Source organism: Protopterus annectens, chromosome 2.part1 (assembly GCF_019279795.1).
Source record: "Protopterus annectens isolate FY-2018-M chromosome 2.part1, PAN1.0, whole genome shotgun sequence".
In the NCBI taxonomy this organism is placed as follows: Eukaryota; Metazoa; Chordata; order Ceratodontiformes; family Protopteridae; genus Protopterus; species Protopterus annectens.
This window is the reverse complement of record NC_056729.1, coordinates 1,539,511,890-1,539,537,694: the sequence shown is the minus strand read 5'-3', so window position 1 is coordinate 1,539,537,694 and position 25,805 is coordinate 1,539,511,890. Positions and strand designations below refer to the sequence as shown.

Below are 25,805 nucleotides of genomic sequence, written 5' to 3'. Positions count from 1 at the left end.
CTTTGAGCAGTTCCCCTGTCCCCTGACTCCCTTACTGAGATGGCTTCCTTTGGGGAACCATCCAGAACATAGTGAGACATTTTGAATGACAATCTAAACAAATCTTCTTAAATGTTCAAAATATATATTATTCTCTTGGAAATGGGCACTCCAGTCCCTCCAGTACTAAATACATATCAGAATGCCTTTCAGTCTGTATCTTCAACTCCTGATTCTCAATCGCAGGCACCTAAAAGACCGGACAGATTCTACAAGGTGGCTAATGAACTAAAATAATCTCTAAGAGCCCTGTGACTGACTTAGCTGCTGTTTCGTTATTCTTGGACAAGCTGTCTAAAGTTCTTCCCAGTCAATGCTCTCCCTACTGACAAGGATAGTAGGGCTATGGATAAGTGGAATTTGGTCTACACACCTCTACCACCCTTGCGTTGAGAGCTATCCTCTACTAGATGCAAATGATTAAATACTTGCCATCTGTTCTGCAGTCTCTGAATAAGGTCATGTCATACCCACAATCTGCAGAATCTAAGCAGCAAATGCAGAGATGACTCTCTCAAGCAACTCGGATTCCTAGTAAAAACATTAAATGCAGCTATTATGCTGTAGATGCCTCTTCCAGGGCTTCAGCCACGGGTTCAGTCATAAGATGTTATGCTTGTTTGCATAACCCATCCCTGAGGACATCAAAAGTAAAATCTTAGACTGTCCACTAGATAAAGACCTGAAGCTGCAAAACTGTTCAGTGTTAGAAGAGCAGGTTAAGACCATGAAGGGACTGTAGGCAAATTTTACTTTTACAGTCCCTAGATACCACAGGAACTACCCAGCTAAGTCCACTTCCTGCACTCAGAAATAAAGACAAACACACAGAAAGAGATTATCAGATATTCCACATAGGGAATCACTTTCTGGGAGGTCTCCTTTTAATTTCTGGGAAGTAGTAACCACTGACAAATTGGTCCTGACTGTCATCAAAGAAGACTATACCATGTCATGGAAAGCATCCCCTGTCTAAAGGCCTTGCCCCTTTGCTCAACCCTGTCATTCAGGATTTGTCAGATAAAAGCACTGTAGAAAGAGTGACACCTCCCTTTATAGGAAAAGAGTTCTATTCTAGAATCTTTCTGGTGCCCAGGAAGGACAGTGGAGACCCATTTTGGATCACTGTCTTCTAAATACTTTTCTAAAAGGTACCCACTTTCAAGATATGTTCTCTGCATACCCTTCTGCCATTCTTCAAGCTTTCCATGTGTCACTCGACATGAAGAATGCCTACTTCCACATTCCTATTTGACCTTCTTGCAGGAAATTCTTGAGATTTCTCACTGGCTCATTGCATTTTCAGTTTACTGCTTTGCCTTTTGGGCTTTCTACAGCACCAAGAGTTTTTACAAAGTGCCTAGCTCAAGTGATAGCTTTCAGATTTTCTCTTAGCTGGGCAGTGTGCTGATTTCAAGCTTTGTCCATAGACTCCCTCCTCAGGCATGTAAATTTCATGTTTTTTCTCCTATCCATCCTAGGGGTCATAGTCCAGTTCAAGTAAATCCCATCTCCCACCCACTTAGGACCCTTTTTTTTCTGGGTTGCGAAATATATACACTCACAGAATACTTGCCTTCTTTCCTCAGGAAAAAAATCCTCAGTTTGGCCACCTTTTTCAAAAAACCTCCTACTCTGTGTCCATTCCAGTTGTTCCTTTGGCCAGACTACATTATGTGGAAAATTCTTTTGATTTCTGAACTCAGTGTGGTGTCAACATTCCCATCCCTGGATATCCTAATCTCCCTATTACCTTGCCTTAAAAAGGAATTACTGTGGTGGGAGAGAGAGGTCAAACTCCACCCGGGCCTTCTTTTTACCCTAGCTCCATGCAACTAAGTTCTTCACACACGTGCTTTGGACAGAGCATGGGGGTCTTGGACAGGATGCAGAGTACAAGGGAAATGTCTTTCCTATCCTGAAAGAATACATCAACCTGAAAGAATGAAAGCCTTTCTGCAAGTATTGCATATATTCTGTCATCTGTGGAAGCCTCAACACAACAGTTGTGTGGTGTCTGAACAAACGGAGGCACACAAGCTTATCCACTGTGCAGACTAGCACAAGAGGCATGACACCTAGCAATACAAATAGGCATTGCTCTGACAGCTGCATACATTCCCTCATAGAAGAATGTGCTGGCAGACTCCTTAAGCAGGTCCTTGGGGGACCCTCATGAATGGACCCTGAACAAACTATAAGATATCAGTAGGGAACACCACAGGTATACCTTTTTGCTTCTCCAGAGAACACCAGCTTCCATAGTTATTCACAAGGAATCCCCCTCACCCTCAGATTAGAAGACAGATGCCTTTTCTTTCCAGTGGTTAGGGAGGTTCATATTTACTGCCCCCCCGGCCACTACTCCCAAAGATCCTTGAAAAAGTGCAGAAGGAAGACACAAACTTATTGGTGGACCCCTTCTGGCCAAGACAAAATTGGTGTCTTGTCCAAGGGAAATTGTTGGAAAATATCATTGTTGCCAAACCTGCTCACTCAGCAGCAAGGTCTGCTTCTCCATCCATATCTAGCGTCTCTCTAACTTTGTGAACGATAAGGTTTTTATTCTTTGACACCTGTTTCTGAGGTGGTGGTACAGGTTCTATAGGAAGCCAGAAAACCTACCACCAGCAAATTGTATACAGCCAAGGGGAAAAGGGTACTTGTGTATTATCACAACCAGATTTCCCACGTTGCATAATTCGTTATAATTTCTAATGTTTTCCGCAAACTGTGTGTGCTAACCTAAAAAAGGTTGTGTAAAGTCTTGATTAGTATTCTCTCACATTAGTTTAGGATACTGGAAGAAGAAGAATGGCAAACTTCTTTACTTTATCACATGTAGTGGCAGCAACTGTTTCAGGTGATAATAGACAGCACTGGACTGGACATTTTGTGTAACCACATCAATTGGTATTCTGTATTTTGTTATTACAGTCCAGTGTTTTCCTTTATCTCTTCAAACCCAATGATTTCTACAAAAGTTTGCAGTACAGCACCAGCAAGGAAACTGGAGTTGTAATACACAAATATGAAATGTGTCAAAAATAAGTGCATACTGTAGGATAATGGTTTGCACACTTCATTGCATTTTATTGACAATGACTTCGTCTTTCATAGAAAAACATTAAAATGTTTAATATTTCGGCTTATTTTTTCCGCTGGTGACAGTGAAGATAAAAAAATTGCTTCCTGATCACATATGCATACTCACACCAGTTGCAAGCAATTTAAAGTGTTCTGTACACCCAATTCATCATGTCTGTAGTGTCATGCATACCTCTCAACTGTCCAGATTTTTGCCTCATATTTTTTGGTTTGTTCTGTATAGAATTTGTGGATTTCAAGCAAATCTCAGAGGACTGAGTTCATATATATATAGTGACATAAGTTGACTTTCAGACTTAATTTCCTTCAGAAAAATGCATAACACATCTTGTTACTTCTTAAAATACTGAATCTCACTGCTGGCTAATAAGGCCGAATATGTTCCTAACACATCCTTTACTATGAAGAGCCCAACAGATGTTAAAAAAAACGTCAAAGCAACAAAGTTTGTAAGGTGCATGACTTGCAATTGCATACATCTTACAAAGTACACTGAAAGGGTTTAAAAGCATACAGTAATTGCTACTTTACAAACCCCTTTTCAGGTTAACTTAAATATTTCCGTCCAAACATAACGAATTATCCGACACAGGAAATCTGGTTGCAATAATATGCAAGTACCTGGAAAAGACTTTCGTTTTGGTGCTTCAAGCACAGCCAGGACCCATTCTTAACAGATATTCCTGCTGTCCTCAAATATCTCTACAAATTATTACACTCTGGTCTGGCCTTCTCTTCCATTAAAGCCCATCTGACTGCCATTAAAGCCTGTTTGCCTCTTGATCCTCTTCTCATGTCCAGGATGGAGGTCAAACTTTGCTTGAGGGGTGTCCTACACCTTAAGCCACCTAGGATGCCTAGTCCTCTTCCCTAGGATATCAGTTGTACTGAAAAAAATAACTTTGACCCCCTTTTGAGCCATCACCTTCTGCTACTTTAAAATTCTGCACCTGGAAAAACTTTAGGTTCTTATGGCTATTCCACCCTTTTTCATTTTCCACAAGGAACAGGGTGACTGTCTGGTACAGTCCATCATTCTTGCCTAAGGTACTGAATAAGATGCCCCTCAACCAGGCCATCCACCTGCCTACCTTTTTCCCTAATCCCCAAAACAAAGGGAAACACATTCTCCACCCACTAGATGTTCAAAGGCAGCTAAGGTTATTACTTGGACACAAAAAAAAAAAAAAAAACTGTCGGAAAAACTGACAATTTTTTTTGTCTCATTCATGGATTCCAAACTGGGCCATCGTTTCTGTAAGCAAGCCATTGCATCTTGGATATGTAAGGCATCTTGGATATGTAAGGCTGTTTCTCTGTTGCATAAAATATGTGAAACTATTGCCTGCTTGCCCAAGAGCACATTCTACTAGTGTGGTGGCCTCCAGTGGGGCATTCCACAAGGGGGTAGATGCCAGGTCCATCTTAGAAGTGGCCACCTTGTCTTCTCTGCCCACATTCACCAAGCATTACAAGATTGCTGACTTTTCAGTATCCAGGGCTGCCTTTGCTCGGGCTGTCCTGTCTAGTCTCCTGGACAGTTCATCCTGCCTTTAGCCAACCTCCGTCTTCTCTCTGTCCTTCAGCTCTGGGAATTGTTAAAGAATACTGCAACAATGATTTCAGTCGGGACATAGTTAAGTTTTGTAAGAACTTTCTCTCCTTCTTTTGCTCCCATTTTTCACTTTCGCTCTGCTGTAAGTTGTCTCCTAATAGAATGCTTTAAGAGGAAATTTACTTACTTTTTAGAGCCACACCCCTTCTAGCTCACCACTTTCCAAACTTATCTCCAAGCAGATGACTTGGAGGTAGTCTGAAGTACTCATACGTATGTCCGTATATACCCAAACGCATACAGACTTGAGGTCGTGCATCAGATGTGTACACCCTGACAACATCAGCAGATGAAAACCCATATGTTACGAATACTGTAAGTGATTAGTACACCTACTCCAGATAATATCATTTATGTACATCTCTAAAGAGCAACTCCAGAGTTGAAGAGTAGTTAACTTTTTTAACGAGTTCACATGGTGTTGCAGGCACAGAGCCCAGCTGCATCTGTCTCTCAGTTGTGCAGTCTTGGACGACTTCTCCACCATCATGTCCCTAAAGACATTTTCTTTTATCAGGTTCTAGATTTCCTGAATCAGTTGTCTTTGTTCGTGCTCGTCTGTGTGGAACTGTCCCCTACATCCCATCCTTCACCTTGAGGGGCCTCCATGCAGCTATTTTAGGATGAGTCCAACTGTATCAAGTATATGGCCTAGATGCCACCCCCAAGCCTTGGTCTAGTGATGGGTCCTAATAACTTTGATCTGGGTATTGTGCTTGGATTTGTACTGTACAACACTTCATGAAAGTCTGTCTCAGTTCAGACAAAAATAGGCTTGGAATATAGTGGCAGTTTGCTAGAATAAGTGTTAACATGTTTATGTAGCTTGTGTGCATATTATGTATAATATTCAGAATGGTTATAGTTTTAAAACGTAATCGCTTTTTAAGGGAAAAAAATAGCTGACTGTTGCTTAGTAGAGATGACATTTGCTTTGCTGTGGTGAATCTGCTCAGTAGAGCATGACTAGCAAAGCCTAAAATTGTCACAAACAGAGTAATGGCTTTTGTTTCCTGTGTCACTTGGCATGCTCAGGAAGTGGCATTTCTTAGACCCTGTTTCTTTCTCTTATGAAAGTAAAGCTTTAAGTAATTTGAGTACTGTTCAGTTAAATCAGAGTTAAAAAAAATTCTACTTTTCATGTTATTTGCTTATGTTTTATGAGTAAAAACATGTTATAGGAAAAGTAATTTGTTTCTAACTTCAGTAAGATGTGCAGTTTCTTTGTTTTAAATAGTGGAAGTCAACTGCTGCCTCTGAGATTTTAAAATCCAGAAGTAGTTTACTATAAAACTGCCATTGCCATAAAGTATGGTAGTGTTACCTGTATTCAGTAAAACACCACTTAAAATCTGTTCTGAATTTGCAGGTACAGAATGTCAGAAGGGGACAGTGCTGCAGATTCTATCCATGGCAAGCCATCAGCGATCACACGATTGTTCACAAAAGTTTCACAGGTATGTTACAAATCTCTTTGTAGTTGACTGTAACCATGATAGTCAAGGTGCACCTTCTGGATTTGTAGTTCCCATGAAGGACAGATCAGTGTAGCTTATCAGGCTTAATTACAGAAAGTTTGACAGGATTTTTTTAATGTAGGCAAAGTATACTTAAATATGTATGTTTTTGCAACTTGTTAATTTCTGGTTTATTTATATCAAACATCTTGTACTGCAGCTTTAGGAAACAAGTTATTGAGATGATCCATAGGCATGAAAAATTGTAAACATACAGCAAGATATTTCATGTTTTACGCAAAAGCGATGTTCCATTTATCCAAACTCCTTAAGTAGTTTACTTTTTAATTAGTTTCCTCAGATTTCATTTTTTTCTCAAGTTAATGTGAATTACAGCTTTAGATAGCTTCTGCAGGTTTTTAAGTGGAGTGTATTGTGGGTAGTTTTGTTTTAAGGTGCGTTTTCATCTTTTTGTAGTATTTATTTTAAATGCTTTTTAATAGAGTTGACAGGGTTATGTTAGGATTTGTTTATTGTTTGGGTATAGATTGTCGATATCTGTCATTAGATAACATACCAGTAATGCTGTTTTCTGATCACTCGCATAGAGAGTGTGCGCGTGAGAAGGAGAGAGGGTGTGTGTGTGAGTGAGAGTGTGCGTGAGAGTGTGCGCACGAGATTGAGAGTGCGCACGAGAGTGCGTGCGAGAGAGACTGCACGTGAGAGTGTGCGCTTGAGAGAGAGTGTGCTCACGAGAGTGTGCACGTGAGAGAGTGTGCGAGAGTGTCCGCGTGAGAGAGTATGTGCATGAGTGTGCACATGAGAGAGTGAGTGTGCGCATGAGGGTGCGCGTGAGATAGTGTGTGCACGTGAGAGAGAGAGAGTGTGCTCCTGAGAGAGAGAGAGTGCGCGTGAGAGAGGGAGAGTGTGAGAAGGAGAGAGGGAGTGTGTGCTCGTGAGAGAGAGTGTAAGAGAGTGTGTGTGCGTGAGAGAGTGTGCGCAGGAGAGAGAGAGAGTGTGCGCAGGAGAGAGAGAGAGTGTGCACATGAGAGAGAGAGTGTGCACATGAGAGAGAGAGTGTGCACATGAGAGAGAGAGTGTGCACATGAGAGAGAGAGTGTGCACATGAGAGAGAGAGTGTGTGTGCAGGAGAGAGAGAGTGTGTGCGCAGGAGAAAGAGAGAGAGTGTGCACGAGAGAGAGAGTGTGCGCAGGAGAGTGTGTGCGTTTTTGTCTATAACTTTTGTGGACTGGTACTGTTTACCAGCAACTGCTGCTTGCCTGCCTTGGGAAATGGGCACCATTTTTCAGCTTGACCGTGGAGTAGGCTATTGGTCTTATGGTCGATCCTTTGGCCACAAAAAGAAAAAAATTGTGCAAACAGTCTTTGCCACCACACCAGGCTAGCAGTTTGCCTCAGCAGCAGACTGGTGACACCTTTGTACCTCAGACCACTTATCTTTTCCCCAGATCCCTCTGATGTAGTACTTAGCCACTGTGTACTGTGGCTTACCAAGTCCTCTGCAGCTGTTGGGCTCTCCTCAGTGGGCAAGGGAGAGCCACTCTTGTTGGTCCTGGGAGAGTGAACAGGGAAGATTATGTCAGAATGCTGTGCTCGTCCCTGTGCTAGCTTCTGCTGCCATTAGTAACACAGTTGGACTTGTTTTTCTTGTCAAAAAGAAACCGAGAGCCAAGCATGCATCTGCTCTCAGTTTTTCTTTGGGTAGGTGTAGTTTATTGGATCTGGCTTAGGGTTTCATTCAGGCTATTGATCCTTCTTATAAAGTAGTTTCTGGAAAAGAAAGAGGGCCAAGGATGGGAAAATTGATAGGTATGGGGAAAAGTGTATACAACTGCAACTCTGATTTTTCAGAATTTTGAATTGTGAGGCTCATATTTGTTCTAACAAAACATTCCTTATAATTACATTTAGCTGCACTTTCTTTTTGTGAGGAAAAGTCTGCTTTAAATAACTGTGTGTTCTGTTGCACAGGTCACTAGTCATTGCTTACTGTGTGTGTGTGTGTGTGTGTGTGTGTGTGTGTGTGTGTGTGTGTGTGTGTGTGTGTGTGTGTTGATGCTACTTTCAGGGCTATGCCCTCTGCTTCCACTCCAGAGGATTTCTCTTTTGGTGAAACCTTGCATAGTCTTAGGGAGCAATTCCGCTGGAAAGCCAGGATTACTCTGACTCCAAAAAGAGGCTTAAGGAATTCTTACTCCTACACCAACATGGGCCTGTAGCTATCCCTCTTGTACTGGACATTGTAGATAATGCCTTCTCGGAATCTAGCCTGGCCCTTGACTCTCTTCCTCTGGCTCCCAGAAAATTGATAGGTATTATATAGGGTTCCTGACTCTCAAAAGTTCTTTTTTAAAAATCCTACTGTGGACCCTGGACAGATGGGGTAAAAAGGTGTACACTTCTGCAACTTTGGCAATTAGGACAACTGCCAGTTTCATATGTTAAAGTATTAGCAGCATATTATTGGATTGCTTAAACAAGAAATGATGTTGATTCCTGACTGTGCTGAAAATAAAGAATTACAGGATTTGATGCATTCTGCTGAATAAGTTGGAAAACATACTTTGCAATGTGGTTTTGATTCATTAGAGGCATCTTGCAGGGCTGCTGTCACTGGGTCTGTACTTAGAAGGCATGCTTGGCTCAAGGAGCAGTCTTTGCCCAGATCATGTTAAGGCTGAATTACTGGATGCTCCCTTAAACCAAGACCGCCTGTTTTTCAACAAAGCAGAAGTAGGTTCATAGGTTCAGAGGTTCATAGGTTAGTACTAGGCTAACTGCCCTTGCAAGCCATTTTAAGCCTAGCCAATTATCCCTTGTAGGATTCAAACCCTGCACCTTGTGTTTGTAAGAGAAGCACCTTAACCATTAAGCCACACTCCTAACTGGAGGAAAAAGTTAAATCTATGCAAACTGTTAAAGATTTCCTGCAAGTACAGCCTCCCAGATTTAGTAGGCACTGGCCTTCTAAGAATTGGTCCGCCTCTTCCAGGCCTTCTCAGTCCAAACCCAGAACCAGCAGAGCACCCAGACTTCAGTCCCAAGGTACTCACAGGCCTAAGCAGTGGGGGGCTCCCACTTCCAAAGCTGGGAGTAAGAAGACACCCCTCTATGGTAAACTGTCACAATGACTTAAGTTTAAACCTTCCAAGCCTTGCTCGACTGACTGTTCTTTTAGGGGGAAAGATCGCCCTGCATGCAAAAGGCTGGGAACTCATTACCCAAGATAAATGGGTTGTAAACATAGTTTCCCAAGGATACAGATTTCACTTCCACTCCTTACAGTTATTCAAGACTCTGCAACAAAAGGGGATGGAGTTACAAGACCTTAAGCATCTGTTTGTTTCTCCTATCCTCAAGTTCCATGGGAATTACCCTTCGAAAACTGCCCCACCCCTCCTTCCAGGCCCAGGAAAACTGCCAGGAAGCAAACTACTCCTTCCAAGCCAGTCCAGACTCCAGCACAGAAGCCTGAATTTCAAGACAGGGCAACCCCTGCGCTCCATCTCCCTGTCATTAAGGCTCTCTCACTGTCTCCCTTTGTAGAAAACAGCACTACAGACATGGGTCTTATCCATAATATTAAAGGGTTATTTTATGACCTGGATCTCACTATTCTTGTCTTAGAGTATTCCTCAGCGCCCCAAAGTGCAGCTCCCTTTCTTTCAACCAGTTCTAGACAACCTCATTGCCCAGGACACTATTCAGCCTGTCCTCCCGACAGAAAATGGAAAAGGATTCTATTCCAGGCTCTTCCTAGTCCCAAGGAAAGATGGTCCCTGGAGACCAATCCTAGATCTTTCCCACCTTAATCTTTTCCTGCAAGTGCCCACTTTTTTGCATGATCACTTTGCAAACCCTTTTCCCTTTGATCTTTCCTCAGGGGTTCATGTCCACCCTTGACATCAATGATGCCTACCTTCAACATCCCCATATGGCCCAGTTTCAGGAGATACCTGTGTTTCTCTGTAGCCTCTTCACATTATCAATTCTTGGCCTTGCACTTCGGACTTTCTGCAGCACAAAGGGTCTTTACCAAGTGCCTGGCACCAGTGGTGGCCTTCTGCAGGACCCAAGGGATTCAAATTTTCCCTTACTTAAATGACCTGCTTATTCAGGTGGATTGCAAAGAATCCCTCCTACTCCATCTATAGACATGTCTCTCCCTCCTGCAGGCACTAGGTTTCAAGATAAATTATCCCAAGCCCAACCTGCCCCCCCCCAAAAAAAAAACTTGTCTTCCTGGGGTGCAGGATTCAGATGGATGTCATGAAGGCCTTCCTACTATCTCAAAAGGTGGAAAACTTAAGGCAGTACCTGCTCGCAGACCTCCAGGCCACAGAATTAACTGCCAGGCAGTACCTCAGGCTCCTGGGCCACATGGCATCTACCATTCCCATGTTACCATTCGCAAGGCTTCACATGAGAAAGCTGCTGGAGTCAGCACTCTCATCCTCTGGAGTACAAAATCCCTTTCTTACCTTGCATCAAAGAGATTCACTGGTCGTTGAGTCAAGTGAATTACAACCCAGGTATAACCCTTCTGGCCACTCTGCCAGTGCAGGAAATGTACACAGATGCATCAGATCTGTGGTGGGGAGCAACCATCGGCTCGCTAAGAGTCCAAGGTTCTTGGCCAGACTCCACCATACAGGAGCATATCGATGTCAGAGAGATGACAGCAATTCTTTTAACTCTAAAGGCCTTACAGCCCACACTGAAACAAGGCCCATTGAAACTGTTTACAGACAACATTACAGTTCTGTGTTGTCAGCAAGTAGGGGGGAACAAAATCATATTTGCTATGCAAACTAGCTCCAAGTGTGGGAGCTAGTCATAAAACGGAGTCGCACTTCAGGCAGTGTACATCCCTTCAGAACAGAATTCTCAGGCAGACTCCTTAAGCAGGTCCATGTCACAGTCCCACGAATGGATGCTTCACAGAGATGTGTTCTTGGACATAGATCTATTTGAGGTGTACCCCATTTGTGGACTGTTTGGCTCCGCCGTAAACAGACAACTTCCATCATTTTGCACCAGGCTGCCCAGCCCTCTGGCAAGGGCAATGGATGCCTTTTCAGTCTCTTGGAAGGGGATGTTTCTTTGTGCATTCCCCCTTCTTCAGAAAGTCCTACTGAAAATTCATCAGGAACGCCAAAAATCCTGTTGGTGACCCCCCCCCCTTTTGCCAAGACAGCACTGGTTCCCCTCCTTCTGCATTTAGCCAGGGGCAGTCACCACAAGTTACACCACAGAGTCGACCTTCTTACACAAGACAGGGGATCTCTAATCCATCAATATTGACAAATCTCTACACCTCACCCTTTGGGTGATATAATTCTGATCCCTTACAGATACCTATACATTGAAGACCTGCTCACAATCCTGCAAGAGGCCAGGAAACCTAATACTAGGAGAGCATGGATATCTAAATGGAAAAGATTCCCTGTACAGTGTCTTCAAAGGCAGTTGGACCCTTTACAGGGTGCTGTCCCTTTAGTAATGTCCTGTGTGAACTTTTGCAGACATGGTAAACTTGCTCCTCCATCGAGATTCCCTTGACTGCCATGTCAGCTTGTCTTCCTTTGGATGCCCCTTTGGCTTCCATATGCCTGCAAAGTTGTTCTTAAAGGGAGTGTTGCGTCCCATGCTCCCCAGGAAACCTATTCCCCTCCCTGTGACCTGAATTACGTCTTGGAGAAGCTCGTGGTGGCCCCTTTTGAACCAGCCTCCAAGGTTTCTCTGAAGCATTGCACATGGAAAACAGTACTCCTAGTGGCCTTGATATCAGCTAGAAGAGTGTCTGCTTTATAAGCTCTCATGACCATCCCCCCACCCCCTTCCACAAAGACAGGGTAAACCCTTAGGGCCAATCCTTCCTTCATGCCCAAGGTGGCCAATGAGCTTTCCTTAAACTAAGCTATTCACCTCCCCACCTTGTTTGTCAATCCTCAGAGTGACAGTGAGTCTTGAATTCCCTTGATGTGCGCAAACAGCTTAGGTTTTACTTGGAAATCTAACCAGTCATTTGTCTCCTTCCATCCCAGGGCCCTGGGGAAAGCTGCAACAAAATGGGCAATTTCAGCCTGCATTTCCAGGGCAATTACTTCTGCTGTGCACACCATGGGAAATCTTTGGGGTCCAAGGTTAAAGCACACTCCACTAGGGCTATGGCTTTGTCAGGAGCTTTCTTTAACGGATTAGACACTGCCGCCATTTTAGAGGTAGCTACTTGAACATCTGTCCACTCATTCACCAAACATTACAAGTTGGACCAAATTTCTAGATCCAGGGCTGGATTTGCCAGGGCTATCCTCCATGGATTTTGAGAATACTTCCAAGCCACCACCCTCTACCTCACAGTGAGCTTTGGCACTCACCCAAGAGTCCAAAATATTGCAGCATGTGAATAGGACACAGAATAGTTGTGCAAAATCTTACCATAACCATAGATGTCTTTCTCTTCCATGTTGCAGTATTCCTTCCCTCACTCCTTTCCCGCCTGTTCATATAATGGTCCCTTCTTGGATGGCACTGGACTTAACACAGTTTGTCCTGGTACTGGGGTCCAACTGAGATGCTCAGTTCTGAGGTCTGGTGCATGCAGATGTCACATTTATAGCCTATGCTAGTCCAGCCACATCAGACGTCCCACACACCTAGCAGTAACTGCAAGCTTTTGAATACTGGCCGGACGTTCGCGTAGCAAGAGAAGGAAACCAAGACTCCAGAATACAGCAACATGGAAGAGAAGGACATATGTGTTTATGGTAAGATTTTAAACAACTAATGTTCTTCGTGTTTCACTGTTGCAGTCGTCACTTGGGATATCTGCCTGCAAGTAGCCCTGCATACCAGAGTCTTAGGATTTCTGTGTAGGATGCTGTCGCTTCTTCCATGACATCAGGGGTATAAAACAGGCAGCCAACACCTTTACATCAGCCTTTCTTGCAGAGGAGGAGCCCGAAGCAGTTAGCAAGTGCCGGTCGGCCGCTACCTGAAATTTTCATTTTTCAAGTTTCAAAGTTGAAGTCTTCTAAAGCTAAGTACCCCATTGGGGAATTGTCTTGCCTGTGGAAAGCAAATACCTCACAGAGATTTTCATTCTTACTGCGTCACCTGTTTAGGCCCAGACCACAACTTCCCTCACTGTCGGTTTTGTGCCTTGGTTAATGCCTGAACCATTCGTTGTTGAGCTATCTTTGTCACTAAATTCTTTCGCTCTCGTTCTCCGTATTCCGAAATGACTTCAATAAGCCATCTGACTACCGATCTTCCGAAAAAACGTAAAGATAAAGACAGAGACCGACTGCATTGGTCCAAAACTGCCGACGAGGCTTCCGTTAGTCGCCAGTCCACTGTTAGTCAGTGAGGCACATTTGCAGCCCCTGATGCTCGATTCTACAGATTCGCAGGCCTCTGCTGAGACCTATTTGGAGTCTGGTATGCTGCAGAATGCTTCTTCGACTATGGAACCTGTGGATGTTTCTACCTTGGATGGGTCCGGAGCCGCTCTGCAGGCACCGGCTTTTGAGGGTGTATTCTGACCCATCAATGTTCGAATTAAACCGACGACTTCATTTTTAGCTAAAACTACCGAGTTTCCTAGGTCCAGAGTACGCACTACTCCTAGAAAACCAACAACCAAAGCGCATGCTCAAGCTCCCATGCCACAAAAACAAATGCTTAGAATGGCTGAAGACCTTATTACCCTAATTAGGGGAAGCCAGCCTTCCCCTGCTAAGAGACGAATAATTGAGTTCCATTCTGATTCTACAGACCAGGAGTCCGATGACTCTGACCCTTCTGATTACTAGGACATGCCCTTATCAACCTATGAGGATTCAGATGCAGAGGAATTCATTCCCTCTACCTCCTCTCCAGAGGATTTTTCTTTTGATGAAACCGTGCATACTTTAAGAGAGCGTATTTGCTGGGAATGCCAGGACTACCCTCAGTCCAAAAAGAGACTTGGAGAATTTTTAGAGTTGCCTCAACACAGGCCACTAGCTGTATCCCCCGTCCTAGATGTTGTAGATGATGTTTTCATGGAATCCAGTCTTACTCCAGACACTTTACCACCGGCCCCTAGGAAACCTGACGGGTACTACAAATTTCTCTTCAAGAATCCTACTGCGGATCCAGAGACCATTTCCCAGGGGCCTAAAGGTATTAAGGCTACTACAGCCAAAAACCCTACCCCTTCAGACAGGGATTCCAGAGCTTTAGACAGATGGGGTAAGAAGGTATATACCTCTGCAACTCTTGCTATCAGGGCATTGAATTGCCAGTTTTACATGTTGAAGTACCAACAACATATTATGGAACTAATTTAGCAAAAAATGTTGTTACTTCCAGATTGTGCAGAAAATAAAGATATACATGAGTTAATTCATTCTGGTAACCAAGTTAGTAAGCATACTTTGCAGTGTGGCTTTGATGCCCTAGAAGCATCATGCAGAGCTGCAGTCACTGGGTCTGTACTGAGAAGACATGCTTGGCTGAAGGAACAAACATTGCCAGATCATGTCAAATCCAAATTACTAGACGTTCCTTTAAATAAGGACTGTTTGTTTGGCACCAAAGCAGAAGAGGTTCTTAAAAAGATGGAAGGAAAAAGCTAAATCTATGCAAATTCTTAAATAATTCTTACACATGCAGCCACCTAGATTCAGTAGGCATTGGCCTTCTAAAAACTAGTCCTTTCCAGCCCCTTCCAGGCCTTCTCGGACCAAACCCAGGGGAAGTAGGCCACCCAGACTACAATCTCAGGGTATGCAGAGATCCAAACAATGGAGTGCTCCCATCTCAAAAACAGGGAGTGGTAAGCCACCCCTTATGGAAAAAGTTCACAGTGACTTTCAGTTATCCTTCCCAGCCCAGCCCAATTACTTGTGCCCCTAGGAGGAAAACTTGCTCTTCATGCAAAAAATTGGATGTCCATTACTCAGGACCAATGAGTCCAAAACATTGTATCCCAGGGGTACAGATTCTGCTTCCATTCACTGCCAACCCAAAGTGGGTTTCCAGACCTTCCTCCAAACCAATGGGCAGAGGCTCAAAAGCAAGTACTTTCCCTGCTCAATATTGGAGCTATTCAGCCTGTTCCAGTAGAATAAAGGGGGCAGGGTTTCTACTCCAGACTTTTCCTGATGCCCAGAAAAGATGGCTCTTGGCACCCAATCCTGGATCTATAAATTCTCAACACCTTTCTGGTGGTCCCAAAATTCAAGATGCTTACCCTGCAACAGCTTCTCCCTATGCTAGCCAAGGATGCCTGGTTAGTCATTCTAGACTTAAAAGAAGCTTATCTGCACATCCCCGTAAGGGAGTAATGTTTGCTTCAGGGTAGGCTGTATGCACTATCAGTTCTCTGCACTTCCCTTTGGCTTATCTACTGCGCCCAGAATATTCACAAAGTGCCTAGCTCTAGCCATTGCATACTGCAGGCAGAGAAATATCCATATTTTCAATACTTGGACGATTGCCTGATTCAGGTGGACAGTCCAGAATTGCTACTTAAGCACCTGGCATTTGTAAAAAGCCTTCTCATTTCATTGGGGTGCACCATCAACGAAAAGAAATCACATCTGGTGCCCAGTCAAAAGATTGTATTCCTGGGAGCAAGCTTGGACACAACTTCCCAGATGGCATTTCTCACTTCAGAAAAACAGGTCTGTCTGACAAACTACTTCAAACAAATGGCCACCAGAACCCAGCTATCTGCAAGTTAAATACTGCAAGCCCTAGGGTTCATGGCCTCATGTATTCTGCTAATTCCATATGCAAGACTGCATATGAGGAAACTTCAGTGGTACTCAAAAAGTCTTTGGTGCCAACATTCTCAGGACCTGGAAACAGTCATTCCAATCATACCTTGTCAAAGGGCAGAGTTCCTTTAGTGAGCAGAAGCATGCAACCACAACAAGGGACTGCTTTTCACACAACCCCTCGCCGCCCAAACCCTGACAACAGACGCATCAGACTATGCATGGGGGGATCGCGTGGCAGGCAACTGGAGCCCATGCCAAATTCTCTTGCACATCAATCAAAAAGATATGCTAGCTGTACAGAATGCTCTGACAGCCTTCAAATACCTAATCCTTCCAGGACAACTGCTTATAAAAACAGACAACACCACAGTTATGTGGTACATAAACAAGCATGGGGAACCCATTCTTACCCACTCTGCAGGTTAGCCATGGCCCTGTGGAACACAGCCTTGAGCAAACAAGTGCATCTACAAGCTCAGTTCCTGCCAGGCAAACAAAATTCACTGGCAGACGACTTAAGCAGAAATCTCCTAAACCCACGCGAGTGGAAATTGGAGCCCAGCATCTTCAACCTTCTAATCCAGAGATGGGGGACACCGGAGGTGGACCTGTTTCTCTCCCCTGAGAACCACCAGTTGAGCACATTCTGCACCAGGAACCCTCACAGCAGGGCCTGGAAGGTGGATGCCCTATCCTTCCAATGGGAAAACCTCTCAATGTATGCCTTTCCCCCTCTGCCCCCTCCTCTCAAAAGTACTACTCAGGTTAAAACAAGACAGGCCAAGGGCAATTCTTATTGCCCCAGACTGGCCACACCAGCACTGGTACCCACTCTTACTCAGTCTGACGACAGTGCCACCCTGGCACCTTCACTAGACTCCTACCCTGCTGTTTCAGCAGGAGGGACAGATTTTGCATCCATAGTTGCAAACCTTAAACCTTGCAGCCTGGCTTATCCCCTGAATACACCACCAGCAACCCTCAGCAAACAGGTGCTGGACATCATTCTTGAAGCCAGAAGGCCTAGTACTAGGAAATCCTATGCTGAAAAGTGGAAAAGATATTGTTCTTGGAATCATTCTCAAGGAAAGGACACAGCAGTGCCCTCCTTACCTCTAATCCTGGATTACCTAGCAGAGCTACTCCACAGAGGCCTATCCTTCTCCTCCATTAAGATTCATGCCTCTGCCATCTCAGCTCATAATACTGAGCCACCTCTATTTTTTCACCCTCTCATCAAACAGTTCCTGAGAGGGGCTAACAACTTAAGGCCTGCTAGGAGAGCACCCAACCATGTCTAGGAACTTAACTTTGTACTGGAAAAGCTCATGCTTCCTCCTTTTGAACCTGCTGCTTCAGCAGAGTTACAATTCCTGTCTTAAAAAACAGCCTTGCTTTTAGCCATAACTTCAGCAAGAAGAGCATCTGAGTTACAGGCATTAATGGCTGTGGAACCCTTTATTATTTTCCATGCTGACAGGGTTTCCCTCAGGACTAACCTGTCCTTTATGTCTATGGTGGTGTCCAGTGTGGCTCTAAACCAATCCATCCATTTGCCAACCTTCTTCCCTAACCCTCAGAATAAAGGGGAAAGGATCTTGCACTCCTTGGACGTGCACAGACAGCTCAGGTTCTACCTTGACAGGACTAAACTTTTCAGAAAATCTGACCAGCTGCTAGTCAGCTTTGCTACAGGGGCAGAGGGCAATGCCATTTCAAAACAAACCATTTCCAAATGGATAGCACACTGCATCCATTTCTGCTACAAGCACCATGGAAAACCCAACCCCACAGGGGATCAGACCACATTCCACTAGGGCTACTTCCACCTCTGCAGCATTTCTCAGGGGAAGTCCCTACCAGGGACATTCTGGAAGCTGCAACCTGGAGTTCTGTACACACCTTCACCAAGCATTACCACTTACCTATTTTTTTCTAAATCCAGAGCTGGATTTGCTACAGCAGTCTTACAAGGCCTGCTAGCCAGCCCTAACACTTCTTGACTGCCTCCACCCTTCCTCAGCTTTGGGAATCAACCCAAGTGTGATGACTGCAACAGTGAAACCCGAAGGACATAGTACAGTTGTGTACACTTACCATAAATGTAGATGTTCGAGTGTATTCACTGTTGCAGTCTTGGTTTCCCTCCCTCCATCCCCCTGGTTTTCTCTATTTTTCTACCTTTCCTCTCTATGGCCATTCTTAATGGCATTGGTATTTACTTTTTACTGGTGGTGGTCCCCACCCCACCATATGCTAGCTTCTTATTTGGGAGCTCCTGACATTTGGGGCAAGAAAAACTGATGTAATGGTGTAAGCTGCCTGTTTTATGCCCCTGATGACCTGACGTCATGGGAGAAGCGACAGCATCCAACACAGAAATCCTAAGACTCTGGTATTCGGGCCGACTGAGGGCTACCTGCAGGCAGATAACCCAAGTGCGATGACTGCAACCATGAATACACTCTAACTTCTACATTTATGGTAAGTGTACACAACTGTACTTTCTTTCTCTGCCTTGCCCTTTGGACTATCCACTGCACCAAATGTTCACAGTGTCTTGCTCCAGTTGTAACACATTGCAGGCTTCAGGGTTTCTACATTTTTCCATATTTGGGTGACTTACCTTTGCAGTCTTTTTCAGTGCGTCTGGAATCTATCTTGGGTGAGAGGTCTCTTGCTCAAGCTGGGATTCCAAGAAAACAATGAAAATTCTTTCATGACTCTACATGGGATTGTATTCCCAGAATGTCAACTAGATACCTCAGTTCAAAGAGCTTTTCTTCCACATGAAAAAAATAGATCTTTATCTATTGCCTAAGGTCAATGTGAGTGAATACTTCAAGCATTTGGGTCTGCTGTAGTCTGATTCTCATGATACCCTGGCAAGACTCCACATGACAAAACTACAGTGGTATCTGAAATTTCTTTGGTCCCAGCACCAACACCTTTCTTTTTAAATCCCAGTGTTGGAGTTTGCCAAAAGCGAAATATTTTGCTGGAGACGTCAGATATTCTTAAATCCATGTCTCCCCTTCTCCCTCGCTGCTCCTAAGCAGTCAGTCACCACAACTTCAGACTTTGGGGGAGCAGTTTTAGGAGGGGTAAAAGTGCAGGTGGTGTGAGACACAAGGACAGACACAGTCACATAGATAGTGAGGAGATGCTTGCCCCAGTTAAGACCGTCAACTCTTTGAACCATCTTTGGTCCGTGGGACCTCTTCAGGTGTTGCATAATAAACAATCATGTGTTACATCAACAAGCAAGGGGAAACCAGGTCATATCCCCTTTGCAGACTAGCCGTGTTAGCTTGGGAAAAAGCTTCATAACACACATTTATTCTACAGGTATCTTGTATTCATGTGACAGACAAGCTGAACAGGACCAGGGCAGAACCCCATGAATGGAAACTAGATCAGGGGGTCTTCCAAGATTTGATCTGTATGCGGCTAGTTCAAGTGCACCTCTTTGCACCCTCAGAATAATCAACTGGCAAGATTCTGTCCCAGGAAACCATGCAAGAGGGCCTGGAAGACAGATGCCTTTTTTTCTTGGAGAAGGAATCTTTCTGTATGCTTTTCCACTCTTTTTCTACTAGTATCCAGGGTACATCTGAAGATTCAGAAAGAAGTCCAAGTCCTCCATGTTCATTGTGGTGACTCCCTTCTGCCTCAGACATCCATGGATGTTCTTCGTGTTTCACTGTTTCAGTCATAACTGTAGGGTGATCCTGCCGGCAGGCAGCCCGAGGTCGGCCAGAATCACAAAGTCTGGGTCCGGCGTCGGCTGCACAAGCTAGTACCCTGACGTCAGTACGCTCTGGTACATAGCCCTCAGCTGACGCCATCTTCTCCAGTCTTTCTTGCCGTGCGGTGGAAAGCAGTTCGCAAGTCGTTGGTTGGCGATTTTCGATCTACGTATTTGATTGCTGTCGGTCCGAAGTTCTTACTTCTCTTCTCAAAGCTAAGTACCCCGTTGGGGAATCTTTTTCTTGTTCCTCCGATGTCAGAAAAAGTTAATAATTGTATAGCGTGTGGAAAACAGATACCTCATAAAGATTTCCACTCTTACTGTCTACCTTGCTTAGGCCCTGACCACGACGTTTCTTGTTGTCGGTTCTGTGCCAGATTCAATTCTCGCACTATTAAGCGTCGGTACGACTGGGCTTTAAATTACTTTGGCAGACGTTTCAATTATAGAATGTCGTCGGATTCTACCGGAATTCTAAAGAAGCGCAAAGACAAGGACAGGCCTCCGAGGTCCAAACAGGATTTGTCGCAGCTGGAGCCAGCGCCCGGTTCGGCTGTCATCAGTGATGCGCTTTTGCAGCCCCTGTCGTCCGCCACTTCTGAACCGATGGCCGATACGGACTCCCATGGGGAGCCATCAAGGCCTATTGTTTTATCTGCTGCAGGACCTTCGGACATCGCTCCCTTAGATGGGTCCGGAACCGCTGTGCAGGTACCGGCTTCTGAGGGGGTATTCAGGCCTACTCACATCACCATTTCAAAGACAAAGGCAAAGTCCAAGACTCCAGTTAAACCTAAAGTTTCTGCTCCAGCTACTTCTGAAGCTACTCCCAAGACACAGAAGCAATTGCTAAGGATGGCTGAGGATTTGCTTACAATGATTAGGGGTTCTCACCCCCCTCCAGAGAAAAGGCCTCGACAGGATGTTCCTTTGGATTCCTCTGACCAGGCTTCTGTATCTTCTGTTTCTTCCTCTGATCAGGAATATTCCTTTCCTCCTTATGAGGATTCGGATGCAGAGGATTCCCTGCCCTCTGCTTCTCCGCCTGAGGATTTCTCTTTTGGGGAGACCTTACATGAGATGAGGGAACATTTTCATTGGGAAGGTCAGGATTATTCTGCTTCCAAGAAGAGGCTTAGGGAATTCCTTCTTCTTCCTCAACACAGACCTTTAGCTATTCCTCCTGTTCTTGATATTGTGGATTATGCCTTTTCTGAGGCTAATTTGAATCCTGATTCCATGCCCCCTGCTCCTTCTAAGCCTGATAGATTTTACAGGGTCCCTGATTCTCATTTATTCTTATTCAAGAACCCTTCTGCAGATCCTGAAACTATTTCTCAGGGTTCTAAGGCTGCTAAGGTTGCTTCTTCCAAAAATCCTATTCCCTCCGAGAAGGATTCTCGTGCCTTAGACAGGTGGGGTAAAAAGGTATATACTTCTGCTACCCTTGCTATTAGGGCTTTAAATTGCCAGTTTCATATGTTTAAGTATCAGCAATTTCTTTTGTCTGTTTTGAAACAAAAGCTTGCTACCTCTTTGGCTTGTGCAGAGGATAAGGAATTGCAGGATGTATTGCATGCAACTGAACAAGTGAACAAGCATAGTTTGCATTGTGGTTTTGATGCTTTGGAAGCTTCTTGCAGGGCCACAGCCTCTGGTACTGTTATTAGGAGACCTGCCTGGCTTCAAGAACAAAGTTTGCCGGAACAGGTTAAGGCTAAACTTTTAGATGCCCCTGTTCAGCATGATGTTTTATTTGGATCCAAGGCTGAAGAGGTTATTAAAAAGATGGAAGAAAAGGCAAAATCTATGCAGACTGTGAAAGATTTCTTACAAGTTCAGCCTCCTAGATTTTCCAGGAATTGGCCCTCCAAAAATTGGTCCTTTCCCACGTTTGACAGGCCTCAAAGGGGAAGATATAGACGCTGCAGAGGTCGTGGTCAAGCTCAGGCCTCTTACAGATCCAGACAATGGACTGCTTCTTCACCTAGAAGGGGAGAAGACAGATCCCAATCTCAAAGGAAGCAGACTCAATGACTCTCTCGGCTGGGCTTCAGGACCCCCTTACCTGGATGCCCCTCTCGGAGGAAAGCTTTCTCTTTTTTACAGAAATTGGACTCGTATTACCCAGGACAAATGGGTATTGGACGTGATTTTAAGAGGCTACCATTTTCATACTCCGCCAAGGGTTATCGGTTGGCCAGATCTGCCAAAACATCAATGGGCAGAGGCCTTAAATCAAGTGGATGCTCTACTGGCCATGAGAGCCATAGAGCCTGTTCCTCTCTCAGAAAAGGGAAAAGGCTTTTATTCAAGACTATTTCTGGTTCCAAGAAAACAAAACTCATGGAGACCTATTCTGGACCTTTCAGTGTTAAACACTTTTTTGGAAATTCCAAAATTCAAAATGTTTACTCTACAACAACTGCTTCCAGTACTCTCCCAGGATGCTTGGATTGTGACATTGGACCTAAAGGTGGCCTACTTACACATTCCCATCAGGCAGGAACGCAGGAGATTCCTCAGATTCAAAGCAGGCTCGAGGCACTTTCAATTCTCTGTACTGCCCTTTGGTTTATCTACTGTGCCCAGGGTTTTTACCAAGTGCCTGGCCCCAGTAGTGGCTTATTGCAGACTTCAGGGGATTCAGATTTACCCCTATTTGGACGACTGCCTTATCCAGGCAGACAGCAAGGACCTTTTACTTCAACATCTGGATTTTGTTCAACATCTCTTCCTCCTCCTGGGATTTTCAGTGAACATAAAAAAGTCCCAATTGGTTCCTTCTCAACAAATGATATTTTTGGGAGCCCTCCTAAATACAACCTTACAAAGGGCTTTCCTTACGCCAGAAAAACAAATACAGCTGGCTTCAATTTTCAAAACCTTGGCAACCTTAACTCAGCTCACTGCAAGGAAATTCCTACAGGCACTGGGCTATATGGCCTCATGCATTCTGTTAATTCCAAATGCAAGGCTTCATATGAGAAAGCTTCAATGGTGCCTGAAAAGTGTATGGTCTCAGCATTACCAAGATCTGGACACTTTGATTCCTCTGATCCCCTGCCTCCAGAAGGAGTTCCTTTGGTGGTCCAGGGTGTGCGCTTTAAACGAAGGGAAGCCTTTTCGTCTACCTCAACCTTCTCAAATCATAATCACGGACGCCTCGGATTATGCTTGGGGAGAACATTTTCTAAACAATTGCCATCAGGGGACCTGGACAACGAATCACCTTCACTGGCATATCAATCTGAAGGAAATGTTGGCAGTTCAAAATGCTCTTCTAGCCTTCAAGAACCTTTTGCAACCAGGGCCTCTTCTAATTCGTACAGGCAACACCACAGTCATGTGGTACATAAACAAGCAGGGGGGGCTCTCATTCATACCCCCTTTGCAGACTAGCTATGGCTTTATGGGACATAGCTCTAAGTCTGAATCTGCATCTTCAGGCTCAATTCATTCCAGGAAAGCAGAATCTCTTAGCAGACAGCCTAAGCAGAAACATTTTGGATCCTCACGAATGGATGCTAGACTCCAACTTATTCAACAGGATAACTGCAGTTTGGGGGTGTCCCCAGATAGATCTGTTTGCATCCCATCTCAACCATCAGCTGCCTCTCTTTTGCACCAGGGCCTTCCACAAAACAGCTTGGAAAGTGGATGCCCTGTCATTCAGTTGGAGGAACCTTTCGGGATATGCCTTCCCTCCTCTTCCTCTTCTTCCCCGGATATTACTGAAGATAAAACAAGACAAGCCCAAGTTCATCATCTTGATTGCTCCGAATTGGCCTCGACAGTTTTGGTATCCAACCTTACAACATCTCTGCTTGGAACCTCCTTGGATCCTTCCTCTGTACCCTTCTCTTCTGTCCCAGCATCAGGGTCAGATGCTACACCCTCATCTCAAGACTCTTTGCCTGGCAAGCTTGGCTCTTCAAGGAACTTTGATTTCTTCTAAGCTCCCCAAACAAGTTTTGGATGTTCTTCTAGAAGCCAGACGGCCTAGCACTAGGAAATCCTATGCCTCTAAATGGAAAAGGTTTTGTATTTGGATGCAGGACCGTGGCTCTAACCCTTTTGTGCCTGATCTCTCATCTATTTTGCTTTACCTTTCAGACCTTTTCTCTAAAGGCCTTTCCTTTTCTTCCATTAAGATTCATGCTTCTGCTATATCTGCTCATTTTAATACTGACCCTCCTGTCTTTTCTCATCCATTGGTGAGACAATTCTTGAGAGGAGCTAAGAATTTGAGGCCTCCTAGGACCCCTCCTGTCCCTGCCTGGGATCTTAACTATGTTTTGGAAAAACTCACTTTGCCTCCTTTTGAGCCTGCTGCGGCTTCTGATATTAAATTTTTATCCTGGAAGACGGTTCTTTTGTTAGCATTGACTTCTGCCAGAAGGGTTTCAGAGTTGCAAGCTCTTATGGCTGTGGAGCCATACCTAATTTTCCATCTTGACAGAGTATCCTTGAGGACCAATCCTACTTTCATGCCTAAGGTGATTTCGAAAGTTGCTTTAAATCAGACTATTCACCTTCCTACCTTCTTTCCTAATCCTCAAATAAAGGGGAAAGGATTTTGCATTCATTGGACGTACACAGACAGTTACGTTTTTTACTTGGACAAGACTAAAGAATTCAGAAAATCTAACCAATTGTTTGTTTCTTTTGCCTCCAGTTCTCTTGTAAAGGCTATTTCCAAACAAACTATTTCCAAATGGATTGCCTATGGAATAAGATTTTGTTACACTCATCATGGGAAACAGTTTCCAGGTACTGTGAGAAGTCATTCTACTAGAGCTGCTGCCACTTCTACTGCTTTTCTCAGAGGAGTCCCTATCAAGGATATCTTGGAAGCTGCCACTTGGAGTTCTGTGCATACCTTTTCCAAGCACTACAATCTCCCTCTGTACTCTAAAGACCAGGGCAGGTTTTGCCTCTGCTGTTTTGCAGGGCCTTCTTGCTGCCCCTTCTTCTATCTAAGCCTCCTCCCTTTCTTCACTGCTTTGGGATTCCACCCTACAGATGTCCTTCAAGGATGCATGTACGTTATGACTGCAACAGTGAAACACGAAGAACATAGTACAGTTGTGTGCACCTACCATAAATGTAGATGTTCGAGTGTCTTCACTGTTGCAGTCGGTGTTTCCCTCCCTCCTATCCCCTCTTTTTTCACTTTATGGTGCATTTGTGTTTCCTTGTGGGACTTTTTGTTTATTGGGGATTTCTGACATCTGGGGCTAGAAAGGCTGGAGAAGATGGCGTCGGCTGAGGGCTATGTACCAGAGCGTACTGACGTCAGGGTACTAGCTTGTGCAGCCGACGCCAGACCCAGACTTTGTGATTCTGGCCGACCTCGGGCTGCCTGCCGGCAGGATCACCCTACAGTTATGACTGCAACAGTGAAGACACTCGAACATCTACATTTATGGTAGGTATACACAACTGTACTTTCTCCCTTCTTTTGGAAATGGTTAGTTTGTGTGTGGCATCCCTTGAGTGTGTGTTTTTTGGCTAGACCATTTAACTTGGAGGTTTCTAGTTTGTCTCTTTTTCCTTTCTTGCACTAGGTTCATTTATGTTAGAGAATCTAGTAACCTCCTTTATTATTTGTGGGTGATAGGGCTAGATTTGCTTAAGTTACAGAATCTAGTTCCGTTCTTGTCGTGTGCGTGTATTGAATGATGTTCATCGTGTTACCCTGCTGCAGTCATCACACTTGGGTTATCCTGTTGTCAGGTGGTCCCGCAGTCGGCCGGAATTCCAAAGTCTTGGTCCGGCGTCGGTTGCTGTCGCCTCTTCCCTGACGTCAGTACGCCAGGGGTATATATAATGCAACCGACGCCATTTTCTTCAGTCTTTCTTGCCGCGCTGTGCCCGAAGCAGAAGCAGTTCGCAAGTGCCGGTCGGCCGACTCCTGGGATTTAAGAATTCAAGTTTCAGACCGAAGTCTTCTGTAAAGCTAAGTACCCCGTTGGGGAAACTTTTCTTGTCTCAGACCGATGTCAGAAAAAGTTAACAATTGTATTTCTTGTGGGAAG

The 25,805-nt window shown here is 44.5% G+C and overlaps 1 protein-coding gene across 4 annotated transcripts in view; it reads left to right on the top strand.

Moving 5' to 3' along the window:
• The window catches only part of RER1 (retention in endoplasmic reticulum sorting receptor 1), a 560,749-nt gene that overhangs the window by 69,760 nt on the left and 465,184 nt on the right, over positions 1 to 25,805 (top strand). For all 4 annotated transcript variants that reach the window (XM_044062997.1, XM_044062998.1, XM_044062996.1 and 1 more), the window contains exon 2: positions 6,132 to 6,219. In XM_044062997.1, coding sequence (XP_043918932.1) covers positions 6,139 to 6,219 — 81 coding nt within the window. In that variant the 5' untranslated portion in view covers positions 6,132 to 6,138. The remainder of the gene's footprint in view (positions 1 to 6,131; positions 6,220 to 25,805) is intronic.